We start from the raw sequence: 26,903 nt of genomic DNA, 5'->3' as shown, positions 1-26,903 counted from the left end.
GCTGGAAATGCTGAACCTAATTTGAATCCTTTAGGCTCAGTTTTTAGTTTGTAAGCAAAGCAAGTAATGAATGAGTTAAATAGCATCATAAGGAAATAACTCAACAGTTCTAGAAAGGGAGAGATTTTATAAGACAAACTGGCCTGGTCTGGCCTCTTTACAAAAACTAAAAGAAAAGAAAAAATACAGAAGCTGCTCTAGTTTAAGAAATTATAACAAGACATAGAAATCAAATGCCATCCATAAATGTAATTGTTTTTTAAAAAAAGGCAGTGAAGTAATTTTCAAAGGGACAAGTGAAGCAATTTGAATATGAATTTTGATTAGAAAAATCATTGCTAATTTCTTTAGGGCTGGTAACAGCATTTTAGCTAAAAAAAAAAAAAAAGTGTCCAATTTTTAAGATATACTGAAAAACAGTTGAAATCTTAGATCTGCCACTTAAAAAGAATCCCTGAGGGGCCGGGGATTTAGCTCAGTGGTTCTGCTGCCTGCCTCGAAAGCACAAGGACCCAAGTTCGATCTCTAGTACCAAAAAAAAAAAAAAAAAAAAAGAGTCCCTGAAAAACATGTGTATCTCTATCATATGCACATAGTACAAACATAACAAAGATGCACAACCGCTTCACCTAAGTAACGAGTATATGGCATTTTGTTTCATTAGTTTTTCAACTTTTCTGGGTGTTGAAATGTTTTACTATATAAGATTAAAAAAAAAAGAATCCTAGTAGTCTCTGGAGGATCATTTCAGCCCAGAAGTTTGGCACTGCCCTGGACAATACGGCCAGACCTAGAAAACCTTATTTTAACAAAAGAGGAATAGAGCCTAATCTTCCCCTCCAACATCCAGGAGGCTGCTGGCAGGACTGAAGGGGGGATACTGACGGATCTTTCCTCTGTGCTGCTCCTTACTACTCAACACAGCACTACAGCAGAGCCCTCCTCCCCTCTGGTCAGTGCCTGAGTGGCCTTTGAAAGAAGGGTACATCCATAGTAACCCCTCAACAGGAACAAGCTGCTACCTGAAAAACTGCAGGAGGGCAGAGTTGTGGGGCCATACGCCCTGCAAGCTCAACCCCTACAATGTCTAAAACTATTAGGATTGCAAATATCTTGTCCTACTATTCACACTGCTACATTTAAAAATCAGGCCAGAATTCTGAACTTTGGTTCCAATAACAAGCCTACCAGAAGCAAAACCAAAGATCTACAGTTCCTCTATCTACATCTGTCCACACGCACAGGCCTAGCACAGTGACACCAGCAGGTAGATACTCTGCTCAGAGGAAGCTGCAAGGAAGATCTCTCCAGAGCATGAGCCCTGTGCCCTTCCAAGGCCTGCAGAGCAGGTGAGGAGGAAAGAGTTCCAAAGTGAGTAATATTTTCCAATTTCCCTAATCCTAAAAAATTGCTCACTATTTGGTTCACATACACTGTTACTTAAACTTCACTCTTTCAAAATGTTTTCCAAAAGTGATGCTATGGAAATAAACAATAGATCACAATTATTACCCTACAGGGCACAGGGTACTCTGGTGTGAAATAATGCAGATACGGCGGCCCTTGCGCTCCAGGAGTTTACAGAATCCTGGTGGAAACAAGCATCCAACAAACATAAATAATGGTACATTTGAGAAAGCACTCCAAAGGGAAAGCAGAGACCTAGGGCAGGGTATAGCAGAGGCTCTGCATAGAAGAGGTTCTAAGGAAGAATGCATAGAACCTGGACTGAATTACTCAACACGGAGAACAAATATTTATGCACAATATCAAATTAAAAAGCAGTCTATATTTCTGCTTACACACGTCCAAAATAGCCATTTTCATAACAGACAAAAGAATTTTGCGATTTTTTCTTATATCCTATATTTAATTCAGATAAAAATCTTTAAGAGGAAAGAAATTTTATAATTAAGTCATTTGTAAAACCTTCTATATTAAAAATAAGAATAATTAAAAGAAATCAATTCTTACATGTGTAATTCACTTCAGAATCAGCCATATGTTTAACTTTAATAAAAAAATGAGTAGGTTTATTAACAGCTCATTAGATATAGAGAAGATCCATTTCCTCTATAGCTTCAAAGTTTGGGGAATTTAAAAACAATATACTACTAGATGAGGCCTACTTCTTAAATTCTACCCATCAGTTTTAAGATCTAAACATCAAATAACTTTATCAGCATAGCCCTACTTGATTATTTGCTGAGCAAGCAAATGAATTTAGATGAGGATAAAGCTAGGTCTTCACCAAAGAAAACAGGATATGGGCTGGGACATTCAGTGGTAGAATTCTGTACACAGATTTCAAGGCATCTTACTGATTTTCAAGAAATCACAGATTTTCACTGCCTTTTAAATGAAGGTCACATGCAATATTTCCATGTCCTGAAAAATCCAATTAAGGTAAAAAGACTAAAAGCTTTATCAAGGTCAGCAGTAATGCCAGATTTTGAACACAAGTCATATAAAATATATTTCTAAAGAACGTTCTCAGAAATGATCAAACCTAGCTGCACATTAGGATCACCTGGGGAGCTATCAGAAAAACACAAGCCTACTCCTAAGTTTCTAATTTGATTGGTCTCAGGATCCAGCTTTCTGTGAATCAATCCCTCTCACTCATATCCGATCTGCTCAGAAAATGCTAATAAAGAAACGATGGCTTTGGACTCAGGCTGTGTCCCAGGAAGAAAAGACAAACAATTCCTGATCAACGCTGAACCTGCATGCAAGGGAAAACTTCTGCCCAAATAATGGTCATTTGAGTTGACCTCATCTCTAATTCAAAAACAGGAGATTTCAGCAAAGTAAAAGTTTGCAAACCGCTAAACGTCCTACTCAAAGCAGGAAAGAGTTCACAGCAAATGACAGTTTGTCCCTTCTGTCATTTGCAAAGATACCTATAAGGAATTAGGTATTTGGTATTATAGGATTACGGTCAGGCTATTATGTGAAAAAGTTTATTTCCACTCATTTTCGTTTCTGTCACACTTTCCATTATAAGTTTTATTTTCTCTGCCTGTTAAAGTAGTATGAGGTTGCAATTTGGCAAGAAAGTTTTAAGCCGGGGTATAATTTCCATACACCAATTTGATTTAAATTTTTCTTTCCATATTTAGTGTAAACTTTAAAAAGGTCTATTCAGTCGCTTTTTTGCCTAATGGTTTATTTCACTGGTTTATTTTCCATAAAATTTCAAAAGTCTCAAAAAGTGACCACATTTATTTCTCATAATTTCACATGGAAATACATTAATGAATTTAAATTATTACTCATAGTTTTACTGAAAATAACTTAATTGATGATAAAGAACCTGCCAAATTTTGTTTTTCTGCTAAAATATCCATTTTTCAAAAATGGCTTAACATTATATCCTTCAGAAAAAATTTTATATATATGTATATATATATATTTATAGTAATCTGATGGGGCTTTGAAACAATAGATATCTCCCAGTAATAATCCCTCCAAGACAGTGTTCTAGTACCTGTTGCTTACCACCATTTCTTTATACCAAACAAAAGCCACCGGTACTGAAATAAGCATGTTCCCTTTCAACACTGCTGATCCCTCTAAGTTCACAGGACACACTGGTATAGTACAAAAAGGCCAGCTCCTCAGGGCACATCCTCTAAAGGTTTTCTGTTCAGATTCTTAATAATGGAGGAAACAGGAGAAAACAAAAGCTCCTACCCCAGGAGTCACTCACCTTGTCATACAGTGGGGGATCATTTCAGCTGTGACCTGTTCTTTAGACATGAAGCCCAAGATACTGAGATTTTTCGCCTTTCTTTTTTGGTTTGTATAGTTGGTGTAGGAGACAGGGATTCAAAGAACAATACAGCTCAAAAGATACTGATTCACTAGAAGATACACTATGGTCTGTTCTATTCGCAAATTTCACAGAAAGCAAAAATGAATAGTATGTACACTTCTCATCCTTAGGCCCTGGTTCCCCACACAGGCAATTTCCAACATTTCCCTTTTATTATCCTTAAGTAATCACCTTGTTTGTGGATACTCTTGGGCCCATGCTGAGCACAGAGACAGTCCTTGAAAGACTCACAGACATGTAGCACAAATAAGAGAGAAGGAATCTCCATACTCCACAGCTAGATTCTGAAGGCATTTTAAGAAACGCAGATACAATCATATACTTCTCATACAGAAGAATTTTCCTGGACACCAGTGTCTCCAAAGGAACCTTCCAAGGCCCAGAAATTCAGCCATCGCATGCCAGCCAGCCATCTCTATTCCCCCTCAGCCCCTCTCCACTTCTCACCTTGTGTTAGCAAAGATAAAAAATAAGATTAAAAATTAAAAAACCTCAGTTTCACCCGAGGGAAGTATTTCCCACAAACGGAGGGAGGAAGGTCTGTGTTCTGCACACACAGACAGACTCACACGGTCTGGATGATGCTTTCACAAGTTAAGGGGCCTCACGCTTACTCAGCAGAGGAAATCTTTGTGTCTGTGAGGAATCACGCCAATTCCTATTAGTAAGAAAGGATACAGGGGCGAGGAAGCCTATACTCTCAATGACCAGCAAAAGGGGCCCAGCAAAACAAGAGACCTCTGCCATGACCATCTGCAAAAGGAAGGATGTTGTCAACTTTCTTCTCCCCAAAACTCTAGTGACCTCTGCCTTGACCCTCAGAAACCAGATCCACAGGAACCGGCTCTTCTGCAGGAATTGAGAGCTTTACACCAGAGACCCAGCCCTGAGAGGCTTGTCGCCCAGACTATCTGCCCTGAACATGTGCACTCACATTCCAAAGATGTTTCCGCTGCGCTGGAATGGTTGTAAATTTCTTTCCTGCAGAATTCTTTCCAAACAAACTGCCATGAACTGCACTCCGGCAGGAGATCTTAACTAAGCACTGTTCACCTCATTGCAACAAATCTTTTAGATGCTGAATATGACTGAATTGGCAACTGGGCCAAAGGAGTCAACTTTAAAAATGCAAATGTGTAAGGGGAAGGGAAAAAAAGAAACCAACCCACCAGAATTCTACCTCTCACGATGGATGAATGACATGTAAAAGAAACTTCCTTCAGATGCTCCATTTCATTACTAAAATGCATGTGTGGTTACATTTCATAGAGATACATTAAACAGGCTGTTTTTAACATCTCAAATGGATTTTTCCCCCATATTATTAAAAAAACTAAAAGGGTGAAAGAATTCAAAAGAGTGAGTATCCTTTTTCCAGCACAGAAAGAATGTACATTTTGTTTGGGTGAATAATGAAACAGTAGAGATCTTTGAATGTTTGAGTATTATTAAATTATGTCAAGAGTTTCCTAAAGTAAGAAATCAAAGCTCTTATAAAAAGTATAAATCTTACAAATTTAAGTGTATGATTAATATCCACATTGAAATTAAAAAGAAAGCATCTATAAAACCTCAATTGTCTTGAAACAAAGCTTCCACTTTTACCTATTGGTAGTATTTTTAGAAATGGGTTCTCTCTGGAGAGTTAGAAGTATACAAATGCATAGTGTACGGAGACGCAAACACACACATGCTATACCTTTGTATTACACTGGCATTTTATTATTTAATTAAAGTACTCTTATTTTTCTAGCTCACGCATGCTTCCCTTGAGACGGCTTTACTGTTAGCCTGCTGGCCTTGACTTCCAGCCAAAAACAATTCAGAAACAAAAAGGGACAACAAATCATATTTTCACAGACATTTTTATCCCTCAATACCACCCTGTTTTCACACAACATCACACAGTCCCTATGAAAACTATATTTTAGGGCAATAGCCACTGAACCCAGGGGCTGACACATGGCTCCATAAAGGATTTTCTGTGTAAGAAATTCTTATGTTCTTAATTGTAAATAAACTCCTTTGATAGAACCCGACATTGCTGGTTTGCAAACAATGTGTGCCAGTGGTACCGGCTGATGGATTAAAAAATAAAAACAAGCCAGTGGGTGTAGTTCTGATCCGGCAGAGATCTAAAGATGAGGTGTTTATTAGTTCTAAGCTCTGTGTTATTTCATTACTTAAAGACAGTCACCAGCAGAATTTCAGGGTCTCCTAGTGTCACCGTTGAAAATGCACAATCAAAATTTACAAAACACATCGATTTCTCAGATTCAATCTCTCAACCCTTCCCCAGCCAAGGTTCACACTTACCTGGTGACAACCCTGTAGGTTTGATTCTCTCCCATAAGATGAGTATGAGCCCCTTTCTGTTTTACCTGCCAAGAGAAACAACAAAAAAGGTATAAATTGTGCTTTTCCTTTTTAAAAAAATTCTCCTTCAGGTAACAGACATCTACTTCTCTTCCCCGATGTTTACATACGTAAAGTAGGCACTACTGGCAGTGTATGCAAGCAAGAGAGGGAATAACACTTCCTCACTCTGGCGATGATAAACTGGAAAAAAATATCCTTCATTCCTATTCTTAGCCAAACTGCTCCACACTTCCAAAAACTGTCATTCCAATGGCCTCCACTTTCTCTAACAAACAAATTGTCATTCCTTATTTTCACTTTCTTTCTCTCTCACAAAATTTAAACAATTTCATTTTTATTTACACAGCAGGCAAATTATATATGTAATGACCCTCGCTTAGTAATTCCCATTGATTATATTGACACTTAATGGGGAGGCCAAAGCTAATCAATCACAGGCTTTCCAGATGGTGAATTCAGGAAAAAAAAAAAAGATTCAAAATTCTGAGTCTCTCTCTTTCTTTCTTTTTTAAACTCCCTGCCCCAAGAGTAAATCCCATCATGATCAAGATGATGATGGGGCTTACATTTGAGAAAGAGAGTTTTTGAAAAATCATCCACTATGAACCCAAGTTCAGATTCACCAGGACACCCAGAAGGCAGTGGGATCATGGAATATGAATGTCTAATCCCAGTCATAACAACCCAAATTTCATCTGTGGACTGCTCTACTACTGACCATATATAGAGCTTCTGCTATTATTTCACAACAGGTAAGGATAAAAATCAAGACTTCTCATTTATTTCTTACAAAGTATGTTTAGCCTTAATAATCAGTAGGGAAAAATAATAAAAATCACATCACAAGAGATCTAAGCAGTAGAAGCCAGCTGGTGATTTATGAAGAAGCTACAGAGAAACTGCCCACAGCAGGGGGTGACAAGGAGCTACTGAGGGAGCCCACCTGAGACTGAAGAATACTTCTTTCTTCATGACTACAGATTTAAGGTGCATTGGGCTTTATGCACAGAACTCTACTATTCCATTTTCCTGATGGGAAAATTACAAAACTTGTATTTTGAGGGACTGAATTAACATCCTCTTAAAGTCTACCACCCCGACATTTCCCCCTCTCAGCCAAAGTTAACACCTGCTAAAAGTAATAGTACAGTAGTTTCTTTATATTTTAGTTAAATGGCAATGCTATTAGAGCATGCCTTTCTGACAAGACACAAAGAACGTATCTTTCAAAATTCTTACATCTAGTCAAAAATGCACCTTGTGTCTAAGTCACACACACACACACACACACACAGGTAGAAGGTGATTTTCAAAGAAAGCCAAGCTTGAATCTTAAAATTATCCCTTTCTTGCCAGTATTTACGTTTTTTACTGATTTTAATGTGGCTTGAACTTGGGAAAACATCTCCTCCCTCCACTTCTGATACAGTGTTCAGTGCAAAGTGTAAAATCAATGTGTGTATCAGATTCAATTCCAGTGAAACAAGACACCATCACACCGACTGTCCATCAAGGGATATCTAAGAAGGTAATTTCCATTGAATGAGGATTGTGCACTGAGCAGGTGCACATACCTGTATTAGCAGTGCAATGGGCTATCTCTCTCTCTCTCTCTCTCTCTCTCTCTCTCTCTCTCTCTCTCTCTCTCTCTCTCTCTCTTTCTCTCTCCCTCTCTCTCATCCTTGTAAGTCAAGTTTAAGCTACCCCTACCCTCTAAGTGCTCCTTATAAATATCGCTAACAGAAAAAGCTTTAACTCTATGAGATATATCAAAGGACATGAATCTCTTAAACTCTTGTATCTAAAAATGTTTGAGTATAATCATGGCCTAATTCATTTTGATACGATATTCTACAGACAGGCAGATAGGCAGATAAAGAGAAAGAAAGAAACAGAAATATCTACTTATGACTCGGCAGATAACTGAACATCTAGTGTCCTGCTATGAGAATTTAAAAAAATTAACTCAGAAAAGGCAAAATACAGTTCGAGAAAGAGAAGCTATCATTTTATTTTTCCTACAGAAGTCAGTGCTGAAGTGACCTCCTATAGAATTTTAGCACCGGTATTATTTTCTAAACCCAACTCCAACACAGAACTGAAGAGAAGGATTTTCCTGCCAGGATCTTTCTCACTTCATATAAATAAGTTGGGGGCATTTCTTCTATTATTTTAAAACCAGAAGGGCAATGCAAACAGGTTTTTAAAAAGAGAAACAGAGAAAGAGAATAGGTAGAGGAGAACGAGAGAGAGGAGGAATGGAAGAGAAAGAGCAAGGAGGTACAAAGGGAGAGGCAGGGCAGAAGAGAGGAGAGAAGAATATGAAATCATGCTGCATGAGTCCCAAAGTACGCTTGGCTACAGGGGCCCAGCATTCTTTACTAGCATATCAGATACAGACTGCTTAATCTTAATTTTGCTTGTTAAAAAATATTTATCCAGATACAAAAATAAACCCACTGCAAATTACAAGTTGTCAGGGTTAAAAATCTACTCCTGTTTGTGTGGGGGAGGATAAGAGACCAGCATAGACATGAATCATTCTCAGTAATGTGAGTGTTTCCATGACATCAATGGGCACCCGTCCAGGACTCTGTCGAAGTCTGCGAGGTACCAAAGAGGCAGTGCAGCCAGCAGGAGGCTGGGAGGTGGACTTTTTTTTTTCCCAAGGATTATGCTCCTTGTGAAGATTTCATCTGTAGCATCCACTTTCACCATCAAATAGATCGCTCCGGAGATCAGGAGCGAATACAATTCATTCTGATAGTGTAAGCTTTTAACTTTATTATAGCTTTTTGTTCCCAAATTCAACTATAAACTGCTCTCAGAACCCAGACCCCTGTTTGGGAGCAAAATAATCAGGAATTGTGGACCAAAACTCAAGAACTTCTCAAACATAAAATTTTCATTCCTATCATTTTTTAAATGATAAAAAGCAGCCATTTTAAAATGACACCTCTGGTTCCAAGGGGGACATGTATATATGTATGTATACGTATATGTGTGTATATATATACACATATATATATCTTTTGTGTAAATTGTCCATTAAGAATTAGCTATGGTCTTGATGTTGATTTTCTGCTTAAAATTCACTGGAACATTTATTTCAGATAATAACATTTTCAAGAATGCGGATAACATGTTTGAGTAGGATCCTTAAGTAACTATCCGTGCTCAGGAACACAAAAGATCCTAAATATCTGCATTTACTCTATGTTTGTCAGTCATGGATTTTTGTCACTTATACCAACTGGCTGGTGAGGACAGCCTTGTTCTTCACCATCCACCTCCCCCCACATCCCTACAACCACAACGGGCGCTTTGAAAGAACTAAAGATTCTATTTTTGCAATATTTAAAAGAGATAGCAGTGATGAACAAACCCGGTGCGTTCACTGCGGAATTTTCGAGACAACCCCCCAGTACTAGAATGCGACAGCCGCTGCGGATATTTTTTGGCACAAAGACAATGGTGGCAGTGCCAAGCCCTATGGCTAAAACTACTCAAAAGAGGCATAAGGGTAGCATTAATCGCTCAAGTCTTTTACTGCATGGAGTACTGTTGTCCATATTTTAAAAACTAAAAGTACCCGTTAGTAACATTTGTCGTATGCCCATAAATGGGGGAGGGGGGTCTGAAATATACACCAGAAACAAATCTTGTCAGACATTTGATTCATTTTTATACCTAAAAGGACCAAATGTTAAATTTTGCTGCTGGTGACGATTTCTGTGCAGGAAATGAATGATATAACCTAATGAAGTACACTGAGGGCTGACTGAAAGCCACAGAGAGGATTTCATAAGCGGAGTCGACATATTGGCTAAACAACTTTCTTCTGCAAAAATGATGTATACAAGGAACATGTAATACTATGTCACAATTTTTTAAATTAAACAAGAAAAACGCTGTAAATGAGCAGACACAACATCCGTCAATCAATCCTTCTGGAGACAAAGGAGATCAACACGCAGGCCCTTCTTTAAAACAAGTCAGTGTCTACAGTGAGCAAACAACCCTGAAAGTCAACACGTGTCCTGTCCAAATTGAGCCCACCCTACTGCTAGTCTATATTTAAATTTCATTATTAAAATGGCACCAAATGACAATCAATAATGGATTCACTTGCTCCTTCTGTTGCCCCCGAAAAACTAATCTAAGGAGAAAATGTAAGTAACTTACAATGTTAAGTCCAATATTTTTGCTGATCTATTCCATAATTTTTTTAACATGCTGACCCAAAAAACAAAGGGAAATCTGCTTTTCATTTGGGGGCAGTATGCTTTAAAAAATGTCTATAGAATCCAAATGCAATACTTCTCTTCCTGAATAGCCATGGTATCCTACTGCAAGAGAACTGGATGACAATGGAAATATTACAAAAAGGAAAAAGTGGTATCATAAATACACTCCTTTCACGGGGATGCTTCCAGGGAGAATCACCTTTGGTGGATTACTGCACCTGGACACTCATGACAGCTGAAAGCCACACAGAAAGAGCCAGAGATAGACAAGGGCGGCTTATCAATAAAATGATTTCTGCAGGCAAACTCAAATACCAGTGATCGCTCTGATAGCTGACCAGTAGGATAACAGGTCATATTTTTGTGGCCTTTCATTTGTCAAAGGCCATTTTCACAGTTACATATAAATGATAGGTGTTTTGCTCACCACTGGAATACATACACCTGTATGGTGGAACACACCATCCTATGAAAAGCCTGGATGAAAAATTATCTGATGCTGCAGGACAATACCAAGCAGGCTGTTTACTGTTAATGCTCATTCTGGGAACTGAAGAATGAGCCTTTTGTTCCCTAGCATCAGACTAGGGAACTCATCATAAACATGTTTGCCTCAGAACAAATCCCTGTCCCTGTCCCCAACCCTAATCTATCACAGCTTACCCTATTAATTTTTTTAATGCACTGAAAACTGTTTCATTAAACAATGACTAGAAGTTTTAGGGTACTGAAATTACATGAGGGTTATTATTAACAGTCCTTTCATCTTTCCGGGCTTTTCCTCCTCTGCTCAAGTAAACAGCTTAGTCCTCATGCCATATGAGCCACTACCCAAAGGGCTATATGCAGATTGATTCTATCTGTACAGCAACCCCCTGAGGCTGGTAATATAAAGACCATTTTACAGATGAGAAAACTGAGATACAAAGAAATGCCTGAGGACACACAGGTCCATTGACAGAGCCAGAGTTCAAACCTGGCAGTTTATTCCCAAGTGCTTTGCAGCTGGTGTTTAAACTCTGGAAAAAATAAGTATAAATAAACTACAGGCCACTACTGAAGACTCTCAAATCCCAGAGCTCAAAACACTCATGAATTTGATATGAAATTAATGAAAGTGTCTTATAGGCGGTGATAATTTACATTTACATGGTGTTTTATTCCTAAAAGGTCTCTAGGTACTTTATAGCTGTACAAATGATACACACGGAATCTGTGACATCTCACAATTAACTGCCAACATCTCCATGTTAACTCAAAGAAAGTAATTAACAAAATTATGGCAGAAAACAGCATTTCTACACATTTTTTAAGTGAAGACTATGACTTTATAATAAAATACACAAAGAAGGGTGAAAATAATAACATAAGGCAACCCAGCATCAGTCACCAGTGTCTTCCATGAAAAAGTAATCCTACTACAAGCTCAAAAAAAAAAAAAAAAAAAACTGACTAAAAGAACTCAAGAAATGCTAAACTATCTATAACCTTCCCCCAGAAATTTACACCATATCTTGACATGTTAAAGCCTCTGAGAAGTCCTGTAGCAAAGATATTTTATTCAGTTTAGTGTAATGGTTCCTAAGTTTATTTGAACACAAAAACATACCTGCCTCTATTTTTAGTATCTGGAGAAATGTTAGGAACTACTATTATTTTTTTAAAAACTGAACACTAAGAATATATTGGGTTAATATATCTTTGTGGATTCTCTACCAGATAACAGATGTAAATTTAAAATTTTTATTTTATCATATTGAAATTCATCTAAAAACTTTTTGTTTATTGGGTGATAATTTCTATTGGTTTATATCTGTCACAGGACTCTATAGACATGCAGGGTTCACCTTTATTGTTCGGACTGACTGCTCACCCCTTGTCCCTGATTCCAGTTTGGAAGTGACAGTCAAAGTTGACAAGGCAACTTCTGATTTTTAAAATTTCCAAGAAGAAAGCTAGTTTTCTTCTATACAATCTTAGGATACCAGGACAACTTGGTCTTCATCCACAAATATTTTTAAAAATCTGAACTTGAAATAAATTTCATGCTAAAAGCATTACAATGCATTTCAGCAAATAAACAAGTCATCCTGCAGCCCAGGAAATCCTCTTCCTCCCCTTCTTACTCAACTGAGATCAGTGGGCAAAGCAGGGAGAAGGTGATTAGGCACATAGCTTGTATGTAGTGAGGCATAATGGGAAATGAAAATTAGCCATGTGTCTGGAAAAGACCTGCGTTAACCCTCTCTTTTGCTGATAAGCTTTTAGTCATAAAAACAGAATACTTAGTAATGGTCTGTAGGTCTGATCCTGTTGGAAACGATTAGTTTCAGCTGCATCTCAGGGCCGATCCAGCTCACTTCTGGGCACTGTGCTGCCTCCAAACCAGTGTGCGCAGGCTGACCTCACACACATGAAGTGTCTGAACACACCACTCCCCATAGATCTGAATCTATATTCAATTCTCCATGAAGCACTACAAAATATGAAAGTTATTCAGCTATTTAAGACAACATACTTTACTTTTTGTTTTTTTGTTTTTTTATTTTTGGTACCGGAGATCGAACTCGGGTCCTTGCACTTGCGAGCCAGGCGGCAGCACCACTGAGCTAAATCCCTGGACCCAAGACAACATACTTTAGAAACTCATTAAGCAGTCATTTTAGTCCCTGTTTTCATGGGGACTTTCTTAGATGAAGTCCATAAAATGAGGAAAAGGTAAGCACGTGATACAGCTGAAGAGGTTAAACAAACATCTGAAGTCAACCTAGAACATATACTTCCATTCCCAGGACAAACCCCTTTTCTGCAACATGCCTCTTCTTCCAAGAGTGTCCCAGATATGGATTATTGCTCCATATTGAGATAAACATTATTCCACTTGTCTTTGAACTACCGTGACCCTTTGCCAAAGATTTTAACACAATCTATAAACTCCAGGAGTTCTCAAATCCTCTGATAAATGAAAATGCCTGAATTAGTAAATATTTTCAGTGAGCATCCTCTGGTACATCAAAAACTACCACCTCGATGCAGAATAAAAATTGTGCCTTAAATTATCTCCCGAGCCCCAGACAATAGCCAAAATAACCTTCTCATCCAGTGGTATCTTGCTCGTAAGTGTGCACATTATCAAATTAAAGCACATGACTTTTATGCTTTATTTTCCAAATGCAGAAAAATCTTTCATTGAAAATACACTAATTCCACCAAGTATGCAATTAATCAACATAATCATGGGGATAACTTCACTCTTTGGGGAGGTGTGTCAAATAACTCCTTAAGGCCACTAAAGTACCACTTGAACTACCAAAGTAATGATTTTCTGAATCAGCAATTTGTACAAGGGTCCCCTAGAGACCCAAGGGACTAAAGGCAACTCAGAATCACTCAACTTACTTCTAATGAGTAACTCACCACTGGCTCTGAGTGAACAACGTGCCAACAGAGGTGCCTATCCTTTTTAATATAAATACAAATATATATAAATACTATATTCCACCTCCCCCACTGGGTATTGAACCCAGGGAATTCACACTGATCTATATTCTCAGTTTTTTTATTTTTAACCAGGGATTCACTAAGTCACTAATTTCCCCAGGCTGGGCTCGAACTTGTGATCCTCCGTCTCAACTTCCCTGGTGTGTACCACCAGGCCCAGCTCTATTTTATACTTTTACAGGAGTTTGAGTCTGTGGCGACTGAGTATACCAGGCAATCAAGGACTTGTATGGCCTTGGAAGAAACAGCATATGCATTTTAAAGGTTATTTTTTATTCAAATATGTTTTTCATATAAAAATGGGAAAGAAGAGTTATCTCACAATGCATCAGTCAAAACCAAACAGGTATAAAATATTTTTCCTGTGTTCTCAAGCAGAAGGACTTGGGATGGGCATGGAAAAAACCAACTTCCACAGGTCTCATCGTGACTAAGAAACCGTGCTCATCAGGAGAGTCTTCAGTGAGACTTTTCCTGAAAACAGACCCCCCCAGATTCTCTACATCATGGTACTTGAATTCAGTGAAGTAGGGTATGGCATTCTCTTTTTATTTATTTTTAATAAAATTCCACTGGTTATTCTAACAAGTCGGGGATTTGAGTAACTCAGTGATAAACACAGCTCTGAATGGTTCTGTTAGAGAAAACTCAATAGACCTAACAACCAGACAGATATCAAAACATAGATTTCTCCTAGATTCAACATCCTTTAAGGATTTTCATAAAGACAAGCAAGTGTTGATCTCCAAGGCCCTTTTCAAGGCTTTAAACTTGCTCATCTCCACCAGCAAAATCTGGTGGCTGAAGAAATAATTTCACATTAACACAAAACAGATTCCCCCTATAAGCCACAGTGTCCCAACCATGAGTTCTGTGAACAGCTGCTCCTCTTCTATAAGACTCTTGGCCCACTGCTCTGCCAAGGGTCCCCTCTCCATTTTACCACAAGAGTGGGGAGACCTTCAGGATCCAGCATGGATCTCCGGGAACCTGCCTGGGGCTTGTGAACTTAACAGGGCCCACACACCCAGGTATCCCCCTGTGCCCATGCCAGACAAGAGGTGTGCCAAGTTTCACACCAAGCGTGAGAGTTGGGACCTTTCTCTCACCTCATAGGAGAGCTGTGACACCTCTGGCGAGATGTAGCAGAGGAACATCAATGAGTAAGACTTGGTTGTCTGGCTAAATTTCTTGGAATTTATTTGCAAAGTTTGAGAAAATCCAGCTGTTACATTTTACCATACAGGTCAATTTTAATCATAAATTCTTTGTTTAATAACTATAGATTCTAGCAGTTTTAGGTAAAGTAAAAAATAAAAATCTTAAAACTGAATAAATAAAAGTAGAACAGAATATGGAGACAAAGGTTGATAGTATTACATTTTAGAAAAAAATAAAGGAAGCTTTGTTACTTATATACATTAACTACATTACATATTTTATATGTGGCCCAAGACAACTTCTCTTCATTCAGTGTGGCCCAGGCAAGACAGGCATGGCTAAACTCACGGGTGACAGGTTGGACACATCTGCTCTACCCAAAACTAAAGACGACAATGGGGTCATGAAAGTTTTAAATATGGCATATCACTACACATAATGCTTATATTATATATACATATATACACACTCGTATATAAGTAACATTTTAACTCCAAACAGAAGATAATCCAAGTGTCATGGATATAGACAGATCTATAATAAATTAAATGATCATCTCTGGAGCCTTAGTATTGAATTACAATTGGTTTATATTCCTAAAAAATATTCTACTTAAAAACTAGGGGTAACTTTAAAATATATTCCAGATCAGAGAGGAGAAAGAAGACTGCTCTAACCAGCAGGCAGAGGGAAGAATGGTATTTGGGGGGCCAAATCTGTTCTTTCTTCAAGATCAATTTCGAAAGAATGGGCACTCACTAACCTGTCAAGTAAAGAGGGCCAGCCTCCTGAGAGTCCAACTGCCCTGTGGCACTAGCTACTGTTAGGAAAGGGAAAGGTCCACAGATAAAATGACACAAGCCACTCAGTCTCACGATGTGATGTTTAAGAGCAGCTTCTCTTTTGCTAAATCTAGGAGCATGACTCAATCAAGAGAAGAAGGTGGGGAGCACAGAAAGGAAGAAAGAGGCAGAGGGGAGGGTGATCCGGGAGAAGAAAAAGAAAGAGGAGTAGCCAGAAGAATGACCACATTTTATCTAACATATGAAAGAAAGTAAAATGTGCCGCCTGAAATATATGTTCACAGAGAGCAATCTTCCATTCTGAAACTTGCAAAAACTATCATCTGAATAGTTACAGAAGAAATCCAAGAAAACATGACACAGAAAATAAGCACCTGTTGGAAGCCTTCTGTGTACCGTTTGCTGGATGCTACAGAGTTAATGGTGGGCATTATTCTCAATAAAGAGGTCAGAATCAATGGCTGAAAATAGTCAGGAGTCAACACAGTACTATGCATCAGTAAGAGGTGTCACGGGAATAAGAAAAAAGAAGCCCAGACAAAGGGTCCCAGGCACAACCTCACTGAAGACAAAGTGGTACCAGGTAAGTCCCACATTGAAGATACTGTGCACAATGATATTGTAACAGACTGCAATGGGGACTTCACATTTGTTACAATGAAATTTATAGTTATTTGACAATAAAAAATTCAAAACTAATACTTATAAAATTTATCCAAAACAATTTTTTGGGGGGGTACCAGGGATCGAACTCGGGTCCTTGTGCTTGCACAGTGGGGGGCGAAACCACTGAGCTAAATCCCCAGACTCCAAAACAAACTTTAAGGAACCTAACTAGAACCTAAAATTGGAAAAAGGGATTCACATGACCTTTTATCTGTTCTCTAGATCTAAGCCTTTTGATCATTCCATGTTTTAAGTAGCTGGTTTGGGAGTTTTGATGGTGTTGCTTACAAACGAGAGAAATTTGCAATGTAAGACAAAAAAGCTGGAAAGATCCTAACTTTCTTCTCTACACAACAAACACCAAATTGATTCAATCAAGTCATTTCTGACATCTATAGAAATCACTTGTGCAAACTTAATTATGACAAAGAACTTAATGGAACTATGTGAACAGAGACTGTTGCCATGTTTTAAGATCTATTCTTTATACAGAGCCCTGTTCTTCACCACGAGGCCCAAGGACAGTCTCCACTAAGCAATGAGAGAGCCCTGCTATCTCCCTTGTAACTGCCCTTGGATACTTTGGTCCTATGACTTGGAAACAAAGAGACCATCAGTGATCTGTTCTTTTAGCATCTCATATCTATAAACAACAGAAAACACACACACACACATGCACACATACACACAGACACACACACACATGCACGCAAGGTTCTCCCTGAAACTACCATTATCAATGTCACATTATCAAGTGAACATAGCTCAAGCACTTTGCAAAGAAACCCAAAACACCTTTACAAAGCACTATGATGCATCATCTGAAAAACACCTTTTTCTTCAGTGAAGCAAGTAAAAAAGTATCCCCTCCACACCCATGACACACGCAGGGTCACAGTTCTTTCCCATTTCAAGTCTCATTCCCAATGCAGACAAACTAGAATCTTCTGTAAATATCATCAGGCTAGCTATTAAAACAATGAAAAAAGGATTGCTGGTAATATGAAATCATTCATTTAAAAATGCAAGAGTGGCACAGACTTTACATGTTATTTGAACTATCGGGTGTATATATTAGCAAAAACACACTAAAAATGAAACCTCAATTTTATTTCCAAATAAGAAAAAATTAATTGACATACTCAGTATTAACTTACAACTTTCTACTCACTGAAAATAACTAATTAGTTGTGCAAATACGAAAACAAAACACCTCAACCTTGAAAAGTTAAAAAAAAAAAAAAAAGAAGAACCTGGCGTATCAGTCAGCGCCAATCTGAGTAGCCAGCAGAGGGCGCACAGGCACTCCCCAAATTCATTTAGTACTAAACCTGATCAAATGTGAAAGGTGGGTGACACATCCTAATGAGCGGCAGTAATGAAACTAACGTGCTCGGTTTAGGACTGGTAAGAAATATGCCCAGCTTTATTATTAAATACTGACTCTAACAATTTCTTAGCTGCTTCGTGGAAAGTTGTTTATTAAAAAGAATTCTTGTATAAAAGTGAGTTTATGCTAGTTTTCAAGGCCACTTATCTTCATATAGATCTATATAACTCATATTAGAAATTCTCCATAACACATGAATTTTTAGAATTGAAAAATAAATTTCTAAAACATATTTTAGTGAATATATTAAGTTACCCTATGAGCATCTTTTCGTGTTTGAATATTTTCATGTGCCAAATACAAATCTATTAATGTGTTGTAACTCTATAACCTTCAAATATGCACTATTTTATGATTGAGATATACAATTTTTCATTTTTCTAGTGATTTGTGCTTGATTACTTGTAAATTATCTATTTTATCTCTATTTAATATTTGCTTTGGGGTTACAGTAGGCTATACCAGAAAACTGTGTCACATATATATATGTGCACGAACATTTAGATCAGGCACTGTTTATTTATGTAATAAAGTTTTCCTATAAATGTAAAAGTTGCAAATTCCTTCTAATATTTTCCAAACATGCCATTTCAGAAACAATAGCACAAACAGAAAAGAAAAAAATTATCCCATGAAAGTTCCAAATTAAACACACAACATTATTTACTTTTACAAATAAAATTAAACAATCCACAGGATGTTTAGCTTCTCATTCCACACAGGTTAAATAGCAAGTTTGCACTTAAACTTCAAACTGGAAAGCATATTCGGATAACTACTGCCACTTGTCTATCCACCTACATGATCATTTCAACCTCACCTCTACTAACCAAACAAAAACAATGAAGCATCTCCATCAGGTGATTTTTGTAAGGAATTCTCTGAAGCCTTGAGAGATAAACTTCAATTTACAGTATCTACGAACCAGGTGGTTTAGGTTACAGATAGGTCATAATAAGTAATAAGCAGCCTTTGGCCGATATGGTTACAACCATTTTTGCATAAGTTAAAATGACGATGCCTTATTATTCCTAAGCACTCAATTCTGAACTGTTTGCACAATCTGTTAAGTCCAGGCAAATTTAAATGATTCTGACATGCAGCCTGCTAAGGCCAGTGACGGGGATAATGCCTCTTTACGTGGGTAAAATTTTGTGGCATATAGGTCACTCTCTTAAGGGGAATCAACTGTGTGTCTCTTCTTTGCATTTCCACCACAATCCTTCATCCTGCAGCCTGGAGCTGAGAGTGAAATGCAAGAAAGGAGCCGAGTGCTCAAAGCAAAAATCTGCTTCCAGGACAATCCATTATATCTGACAAGTTAAATGTTCCATGGTAGGCCATATGGCATCAGAGCAGGCCCGACGATGGAAGAGGGGAACTCAGCAAATGCATCACAATTAAGGAGTTTGGCTACACACTTTACTTTGAATTACTTTATTTTTTTTTATCAAATTTTAAATGTTGTCCTCAAAATTTTCAACTGAAGCCTCTGATGAGATCATTTCTAAAGATGTTCCACAATTTCACCTTTTATCTCATGACTGTGGGCACTGAAATCTAAAAGTTCAGGTAAACATGGCCATTTTTATCAAATGGAGTTTCAAAGAAGAGGACCTGTGGCCTCATTTTTTTAAACTTGAAGACAAATAATACTTACAACTTATCTGTTCACTAGACTAGAATATTTAAATGAAACTCGGCATTAGATTGGAACATTTAAATGAATTGGAGAGAGCACTAAATGAAACCAGTTTCCATTCTAAACCCCAAAATCTTAGAAGCTTTGCAGTCCTGACATATTCACATTTCTTTTATGGGTTACTTAATATCAAATGAATGAATTAAATGAAGACGGCCTCAGCTGAATTATCTGCTCCTACTATGCCACCAAAAAGCATGCCCCCCCACTAATAACACGCCCTAAAAACAGGTCTTAAAAGCAATCTAAGTCACTCTATGGGACCTGAGTTGCCTATAATAAATAAATATTTGTTGTTAGAGACAATGTAATACAATATTAATAACACTCATTACATTAAGGCAGAGGAAGATGAAATAAAATAAACAAAATAGTTATTATATCATGGTGCACTATTTTGCCAGTCTTTTAAATAAAGAAAACAAATGTTCATATTATTCCTGTGGGAGAACTGAATAGATAAGGAAAGCTGAAGATGATTTCTATTTCTATGGAAGTGTCCAAAATCAACTAGCCCAATGGCAATTTTAACATCACCCTCACTTCTGGAGATGACACATCTTAAACAAATTACATGTGGAGTGGGTAATGTGTGGGTTCTAAACAATGACTACAGCTTAGGTATTCATTCGCACTGGTTTGCAAACATGAAATTCACAGTGATTAAGGGAAGCATGAATACATCTTCCCAAAAGGGAAGACTAAGACTCATTTCCCTAAACTATTTTCAGTCTCCATTTCTCCAGAGGGTCACTATTTCCCTCAAATGCACTAGCTTCTGCCTTAATTAAGAATAACATTGTTTCAAAGAACATATATGTTTTACAAAAATGGGCCATTTTGCTTCCTGTTGAAAATCGTGAACACATTTTCCTGTTAGTCTTAAAAGTTACTATTTGTTAATAAGTTAATCTTACATTTCCATCTCCCTTATTTGTTAACATAAGACAATTTATTGAATTACAGAAGATGGTAGGTGGGTTATTTATCAGTAATTTGTATTTTGTATTAACAATCATTATAATTAATTATACGTGCATGCTCTTATGAGATTCATCATAATTCTGGTAGGTAGGTAGGAATCATAACTATGATCATTAATTCATTCTACATGTGAGCAAAAAGAGATTCAGGATGGTTAACTATTTGCCATACTGCACACAGTAATGCAACAGGGGAGTGACACTTCTGCCCAAGCCTGCTTCTGAGGACAGCACTGTACTCTATCATGTAACACCATGTATTACGTAAGTAAATATGACCATAAGGCAGATAGCATTTCGGTATTACTTGGGAATGCAAGTAAATGTATATTATACATTTTCACTTCTTTTAGGAAAAGTAATCAAATTTTTCGTATTGTATTAGTGCCCAACTGAAAATGAGCCACAACCCTACCCTGGAGTTTGCTAGGAGGAATGAACACATGTCCAACACAAAATCACAATCACAAACACACACACACATAAACACACATTTATAAAATGTAGCCATGCACACCTCAGCAACAACAGAATGCACTGGGCCGTTGTGTACTGTAGATCCTATTTCTGTGTGTCCAGACCCACATTTTTATTACTAATTAAAATGTCCAGATGGTAAAATAACACCTGATCTGAGGGGCTTCTCAGTACACCGATTGTCAACGCTCAACTTCTACACTGTTAACAAATTGGAAAAATTGGCTTGCACTGAGTTTGCTATCTGTTTCCAAACCTCTAGTGTAATGCAGTTAAAACTTGGACAATGTGAACATAAAAGTGCCCACATTAAATTAAACTCTTTATCAAGACAAATGAGGCAGGGCTGATATTCAAATCATTATCATTAAAAGAAAGAGGGAACACTGCAACAGAAAGTGTCATATCACAGCAATACCATTCTGTTTTTTGGAGAAAAACTGCAAAGTAGAGGACAAGAATGAGAGTAGAGGTATTCAACATACCATCACTTCATGAAGCCCTTTCTCCACATCTTTTGTTTTACAGGTTCATTAAATAATAACCAGTGAATTTTTAAAATTTATTTGTCGTTTTAGATCTTTTCCATTTTTATACTAGATATAGGTACAGATCTTAATCACAAAACAAAACTTTTATTATCCTCCGAGCTGTTTAAAAATACAGATTCTAGTGTTACCCCTGAAATTCAGGCTAATCAGTGGCTCACAAATAACAGACTTCAAGAAGTCACAAATGCTTTTAAAGTGTTTAAGCAGTTACTTCCTAATCCTAAATGGATTCTTTTTTTTTTCAAGCAAACATTTTTGCAAATATTTAGGCTGCTTTGGTAAGCAAATGCTCTCCCAGACATTTCCACCAGCCAGCCACTGCAACCTCCACACAGACCCCAACCAATAGGAAAGTTTGCAAGGGAAATACGAGAAGCAACTGGATGGGAATCTTGGCATCAACACTGACTTCACTGCCCACAAACAAATGCTGATTTTGTTGCAATACCTGAAACAAAACCTTTGGATGTCCCAGTGAAACAACTGCTTTCACCATTCCCAGTTGTAGGGCTGTGACACTGAGTGACTTAGGCAATAGTTTCAGAGGAGGCTAAAACTGATCACCCACAGTTTCCTATTTCAGAGCTCAATAACTCCAGTAAATGTGCCTTGCTGTTGGACAGTGAAAATCTCATCACTGTAAAAAGCAAATGCTCACAGGAATAAACATGTGCTAAACAAGAAAGAGAAAAGACAACAAATGAAGCCATATCTAGGCTCCTAAGTCTTATCAGGTCTATAATAGGCAAGTGCTTTCAAAGACACTCTCCCAAAGGCATACCCCAGAGGAGAAGCTTGTAAGGCCATCTTCACTCTTCTAATAACTAAAAAACAATTTATGACAAATGGATTTCTAGAAATACAATCAAAAGGGTGGCACATTTAAAACGAATCTGTAAATGCAGAAATAGTCAAAATTATTTGAGGGAAAACATTACCAGTACTCCCTTTCCTTTCCACATTCTACTCCAAAAACACCCTCAAAGTCTGCCTTTGGAAATTATGGGACTCCTTGAGAACAGGTCAGCAAATTATTTCCAAGTATTTTTCTCGTTTCCTCGGTCACAGAAGCCACGTTAAAAACAAAAGCAAATCCCAGGGCTCTGCTTGCTAATATTACCTAGCCATTAGCTTGGAAGGCAAGAGTTCGGATACATTGGTGAATGTGGTAGGAGGAGAAAACAGTGAATTTATCAAAGTCAGCGGAACCTTCTGTGTGTAAAATTAAAAAGAGGTGCTTCTGGGCCACTAACCTGATCCCCACTTGCTCTTTCACCTCAGCCATCACTTCCTCATTTACACATATTACAAGTGGTCAAAAATTTTGTCAGATGTGGTTTTGACAATAGCAACAAAGTGCCTAAAGCCACAGATTTTAATTGCGCCCCAAATACAGATTTGAGGGAAAAAAGAACCAATCACAGCAGGAAGCGCTTTAAAAAGAAAAAAGGGAACATTATCATGAGCAGTTACTCTGCACTTAGTTGTACTATATGAAAGAAGCTAAAAAAGCTCTATAAAACGTCAGAATTAACCTATCCTTTCAGATTGCTTACAGGTGAAATTCTACCATCTGGATGGGCAGTTTGCCCGCAGAAAAAAATAAATAAATAAACTAAAAGAAAAAAAAGTAAAACCTTTTTATGCCTATTTTAACACAATGGATTTTAAAGGAAAAAGGACAAAGCGACCATAATCTCCAAACATGGATGGACATACACACACACACACATACACACACATGAATGTGTACAAATGTTCACATACAATGTGTGATAAAACCAAAGCTGGAAAAAAAAGAGACTAAAATAAAATTCTAGTCCTTGAAATTCTAAGAGATTAATAAGGAATAAAAATCTAGCCATTATTAATTGTATAACAAGGAAAAAAGATTCCTGGTAAGTCCTTATTAAATAAATAACTGATAATAGTTTGTATTTTACCGAGTACTTTAAAAACTAAGACCCAGCATATCAAAGTTGCCATCTACCACTAGCAAGACACATTTGTATTCTTTATGTTGGGCTAGCAACTTTGGGAATCATAAATTTAACTTTAAATAAACAGGAAACTGCATCTTAGCAACCCCCAGAAGTTGGTTTACATCATTTGCGAGTGAAAATACTTTATAATTTTTTACAATTTATAAAGAAACATGTTTTCATTCTCCTTTATTCCTAATCCTCAACGCAGATCTTTTTTAAAAGAACATCTGTCTCAGCAGAAAGATCTGCTTTACTAATAATCAGTCTTTTAACCTAAAGAACAAATACAAAGTGAGGTCAGAACTCTGTTTAAGCTTTTCTTTCTAACCTCAAGGACAAGATAGAACTTTCAGTTTAACTTTAAGCTACGATGACAAACGTGGTACCTAGTTGGCACCAAGTGGCTATCTGCCAAGCCAAAGTTCCACATTTTAAAACCAGGATAGAGAGGGCTTACGGATTCAGAGCCCTCTGTACCATGTCTATGCCTCTGTCCTGGGGTATCTGGGTATCCATCTTGACTGAACAGTGTCTCCTAAAATTATAGCTGAAGTATAACACTAAACCAGAAGTGTTGAGTGAGAGAATTATGGGCACATTCTCAAACTCTTAAACTAAACCACAAAGGGAGCAGATTAAAAAGAAAAAAAAAAACATTACAAATTTATCATAAAAGAAATTTTTTAACCCACCCTGAATAGAGAAATGGGATACTTGCTTTCTTTCGACCTTCTGGGCAGCACACGGAGGGAGGCACCAGGAGAGCTGAGCCCAAATACGTGAGGAAGAGTCGCCAAAAAGCATGTGGATGAATAAACTGCTGTGGTGTAAATTTGCCAGCTAGAGGACAGAACACAACACGCTGGGGCTTGGCTGTCCTAACATGTTTTACTATGTAAATCTAAATAGTCTTGAAAGGGAAAAAGAAAGAAGGGAAAAGGTGGAGGGGTTTTGTTTTTTAATACTTAAAAAAAAGTTTGCCAGAAATTCTCATACCTGGGTCACAAATAAAAGTACTTTCATTACTATTATTTTAAAAAAAAAGAAGAAGAAGAATCTAGGTCTTACGCTAACACTCATCACATGTTTCCTATGATGGAAATTTAGGGGTGGTTTAAAGAGTTAAAGACTCCCTACCATTAATTTGCATCTGGTGCTTTTAGTGTGTGTGTGTGTTTTTTTCTTCCCTGAAAAGTTGGCAGAGCTGCCGATTTTCCATAATGCAAGCATTTGGGAATTGTGAGCGGAATGAAACCGATCCAATCTCCTGACTGCGACATGAATTTTCATTAATTACAACCTTGTCAGCAAAAGCATTATCAAAGCTGAATATGAAAATGCTAATGAGTCCTCATTTGCATATTTTTCTTTGTTGGAATGTCATTAATTATTACATTTTATGATGATGAATGCAGCTGTCGAAGCTCTCCGATGCATAATTAGCCATCAGAATGCCAGGAGCCGATCAGCATTTTTGGGTGAAAAAAACAAATTTCACTTCTACTCTCCCCCATCCCAACACCACCAAACACACACACACACACACACACACACACACACACACACACAGCCTTGATGATGACAGTCCTAAGGCTGGACTTTGAGGAAGTTGAAAAGGGGTAGGTTAAAGGGAATTAATTTTTGCTTTAAAATTATTTTGTTTTTAACTGATAATGGTCTTTTACAATAGAAGCAGTTCTTAATAAAAAAAAAAATCGTTATTCCAGCTTAATTAATGCCATGCTTAATTATAACACCATGATGTCAGCGGTTTTAATTAAGTATTGGCTCCGTTACAAAAAAAACTCCTTGCTGCAGTAAGAGTCACAATACACAGATTTGTGCAAATTGTTTCTGCGATTTTTTGGTCTTTCATGGTTTATGAACTATTCAGATACTAACAGGCAGCGTTAAAATTTCACACACATGCGCGTGAGCAGGAGGCTACACACACACACATATACACTCACACACACACACACACAAATCAAGCAAAGGGGGAAACCATACTTTCCTATTACGTTACTTGGATAGACTTTAGGGCTTACCTACTTGACCACTTTTTTGAGCTAAAGTGTAAGTGAAGATGACAAAACATAGCTCATCCTCTCTCAGCCGCTGGGAACGGTGTTTATAAGTAAAAAAAGAAAAACAACACAGAGCAGATGGGACCATTACACATGACCAAACCAATCAATCACAGATGAAGGGCCCAGGTGCAGCGCAGCCGTGCAACAACGCACCATTTCACAGTCTGTCAGACACACACACACGGTCGTCCATGAGTGACCCTCCTCAGCTCCCCCCGGACCTCATCTGGGGCGCTGCGCCCCTCTCGCCTGCCTACGCTCCAACTGACGTCTTCATAATCGCCCTGTCTTTCTATCTGCTGAGGCTCCCGTGAAGAGGAGGACGGAGGGGTGGTGACTAGGGGAGGAGGTGCGGCTGGGGAGGGGAGGTAAGGACAGAGGCTCCCATCATTGTCACTTAGAAGCAGTCCTCTTCTTCCTTCTGCCATCCCTCTGGCCCCTCCCTCCCAAGCCACCCTCAGAACGGCTTCCCTGACCATCATTTAAGCTCATTAATTTTTCAGGGTGACTGCTTGGTTGCCGCACCCCAACTGTCTGCCATTGGAAATTTTGTTTGTGAGTTTCTTGCTCGGATGGAAGAAAGATGTGTGTCACTTCACAAATTCACAATTAGACTGAAATTAATTAATTGAAAGAGGTTAGTAACACTTTCCTTGTCCCCCCCCCAACTGGCTCAAATGAAAATCCTAGTTCCCCAAAAGCTTCTAAGGAGCCAATTTTGTCTTAAGATTTGCATCTTAAATAATTTTCATGGCTTCTGGCATCCAACATCACAACCTCATCCAGGAATAAGTGAACCCAGATGAAATTGTACATCTGCAAGTATCATAAACTTCTACTAGCAAATAACCAAAATACCAACTTAAACACAAATGAGTTCATGGAGGCTCCTCCCCCCCACTTTAAACTCAGAATTCCTAATTCACACCCTAACTTGCTAACTTTCTGTGGCTTTTAGTTTTTCTTTTTCTAAAAAAAAAAAAAAAAAAAAAACAAGGAGGAAGAAATAAAATAGGCAACAAAATGGAACTACAATGTCCACAACTGAAGCCTTATCTCCTACATATAGAAAAATCAAAAGGTCATCACTCCTCATTTTTTTAAAAAAAGATTGATTTTATTGATCCAAT

The 26,903-nt window shown here is 37.8% G+C and overlaps 1 protein-coding gene across 35 annotated transcripts in view; it reads right to left on the bottom strand.

The window, feature by feature from the left end:
• Tcf4 (transcription factor 4) overlaps positions 1–26,903 on the bottom strand; it is a 347,794-nt gene that overhangs the window by 168,222 nt on the left and 152,669 nt on the right. For 24 of the 35 annotated variants that reach the window (XM_087192289.1, XM_004858380.4, XM_021239220.2 and 21 more), the window contains one exon: positions 6,155–6,219. In XM_087192289.1, coding sequence (XP_087048415.1) covers positions 6,155–6,219 — 65 coding nt within the window. Of the gene's footprint in view, positions 1–4,285; positions 4,741–4,772; positions 5,336–6,154; positions 6,220–6,324; positions 6,472–24,375; positions 24,589–26,903 lie in introns of those variants that run through there. The other 11 variants (XM_004858381.4, XM_013077246.3, XM_087192301.1 and 8 more) reach the window with 9 other exon arrangements.

The sequence above is a fragment of the Heterocephalus glaber genome, unplaced genomic scaffold, assembly GCF_053883595.1.
Source record: "Heterocephalus glaber isolate CG9 unplaced genomic scaffold, H.glaber_assembly_v1.0 deba00000331, whole genome shotgun sequence".
Taxonomy (NCBI): Eukaryota; Metazoa; Chordata; class Mammalia; order Rodentia; family Bathyergidae; genus Heterocephalus; species Heterocephalus glaber.
Note: the sequence above shows the minus strand (reverse complement) of the source record. Positions and strands in the feature narration are given on the sequence as shown.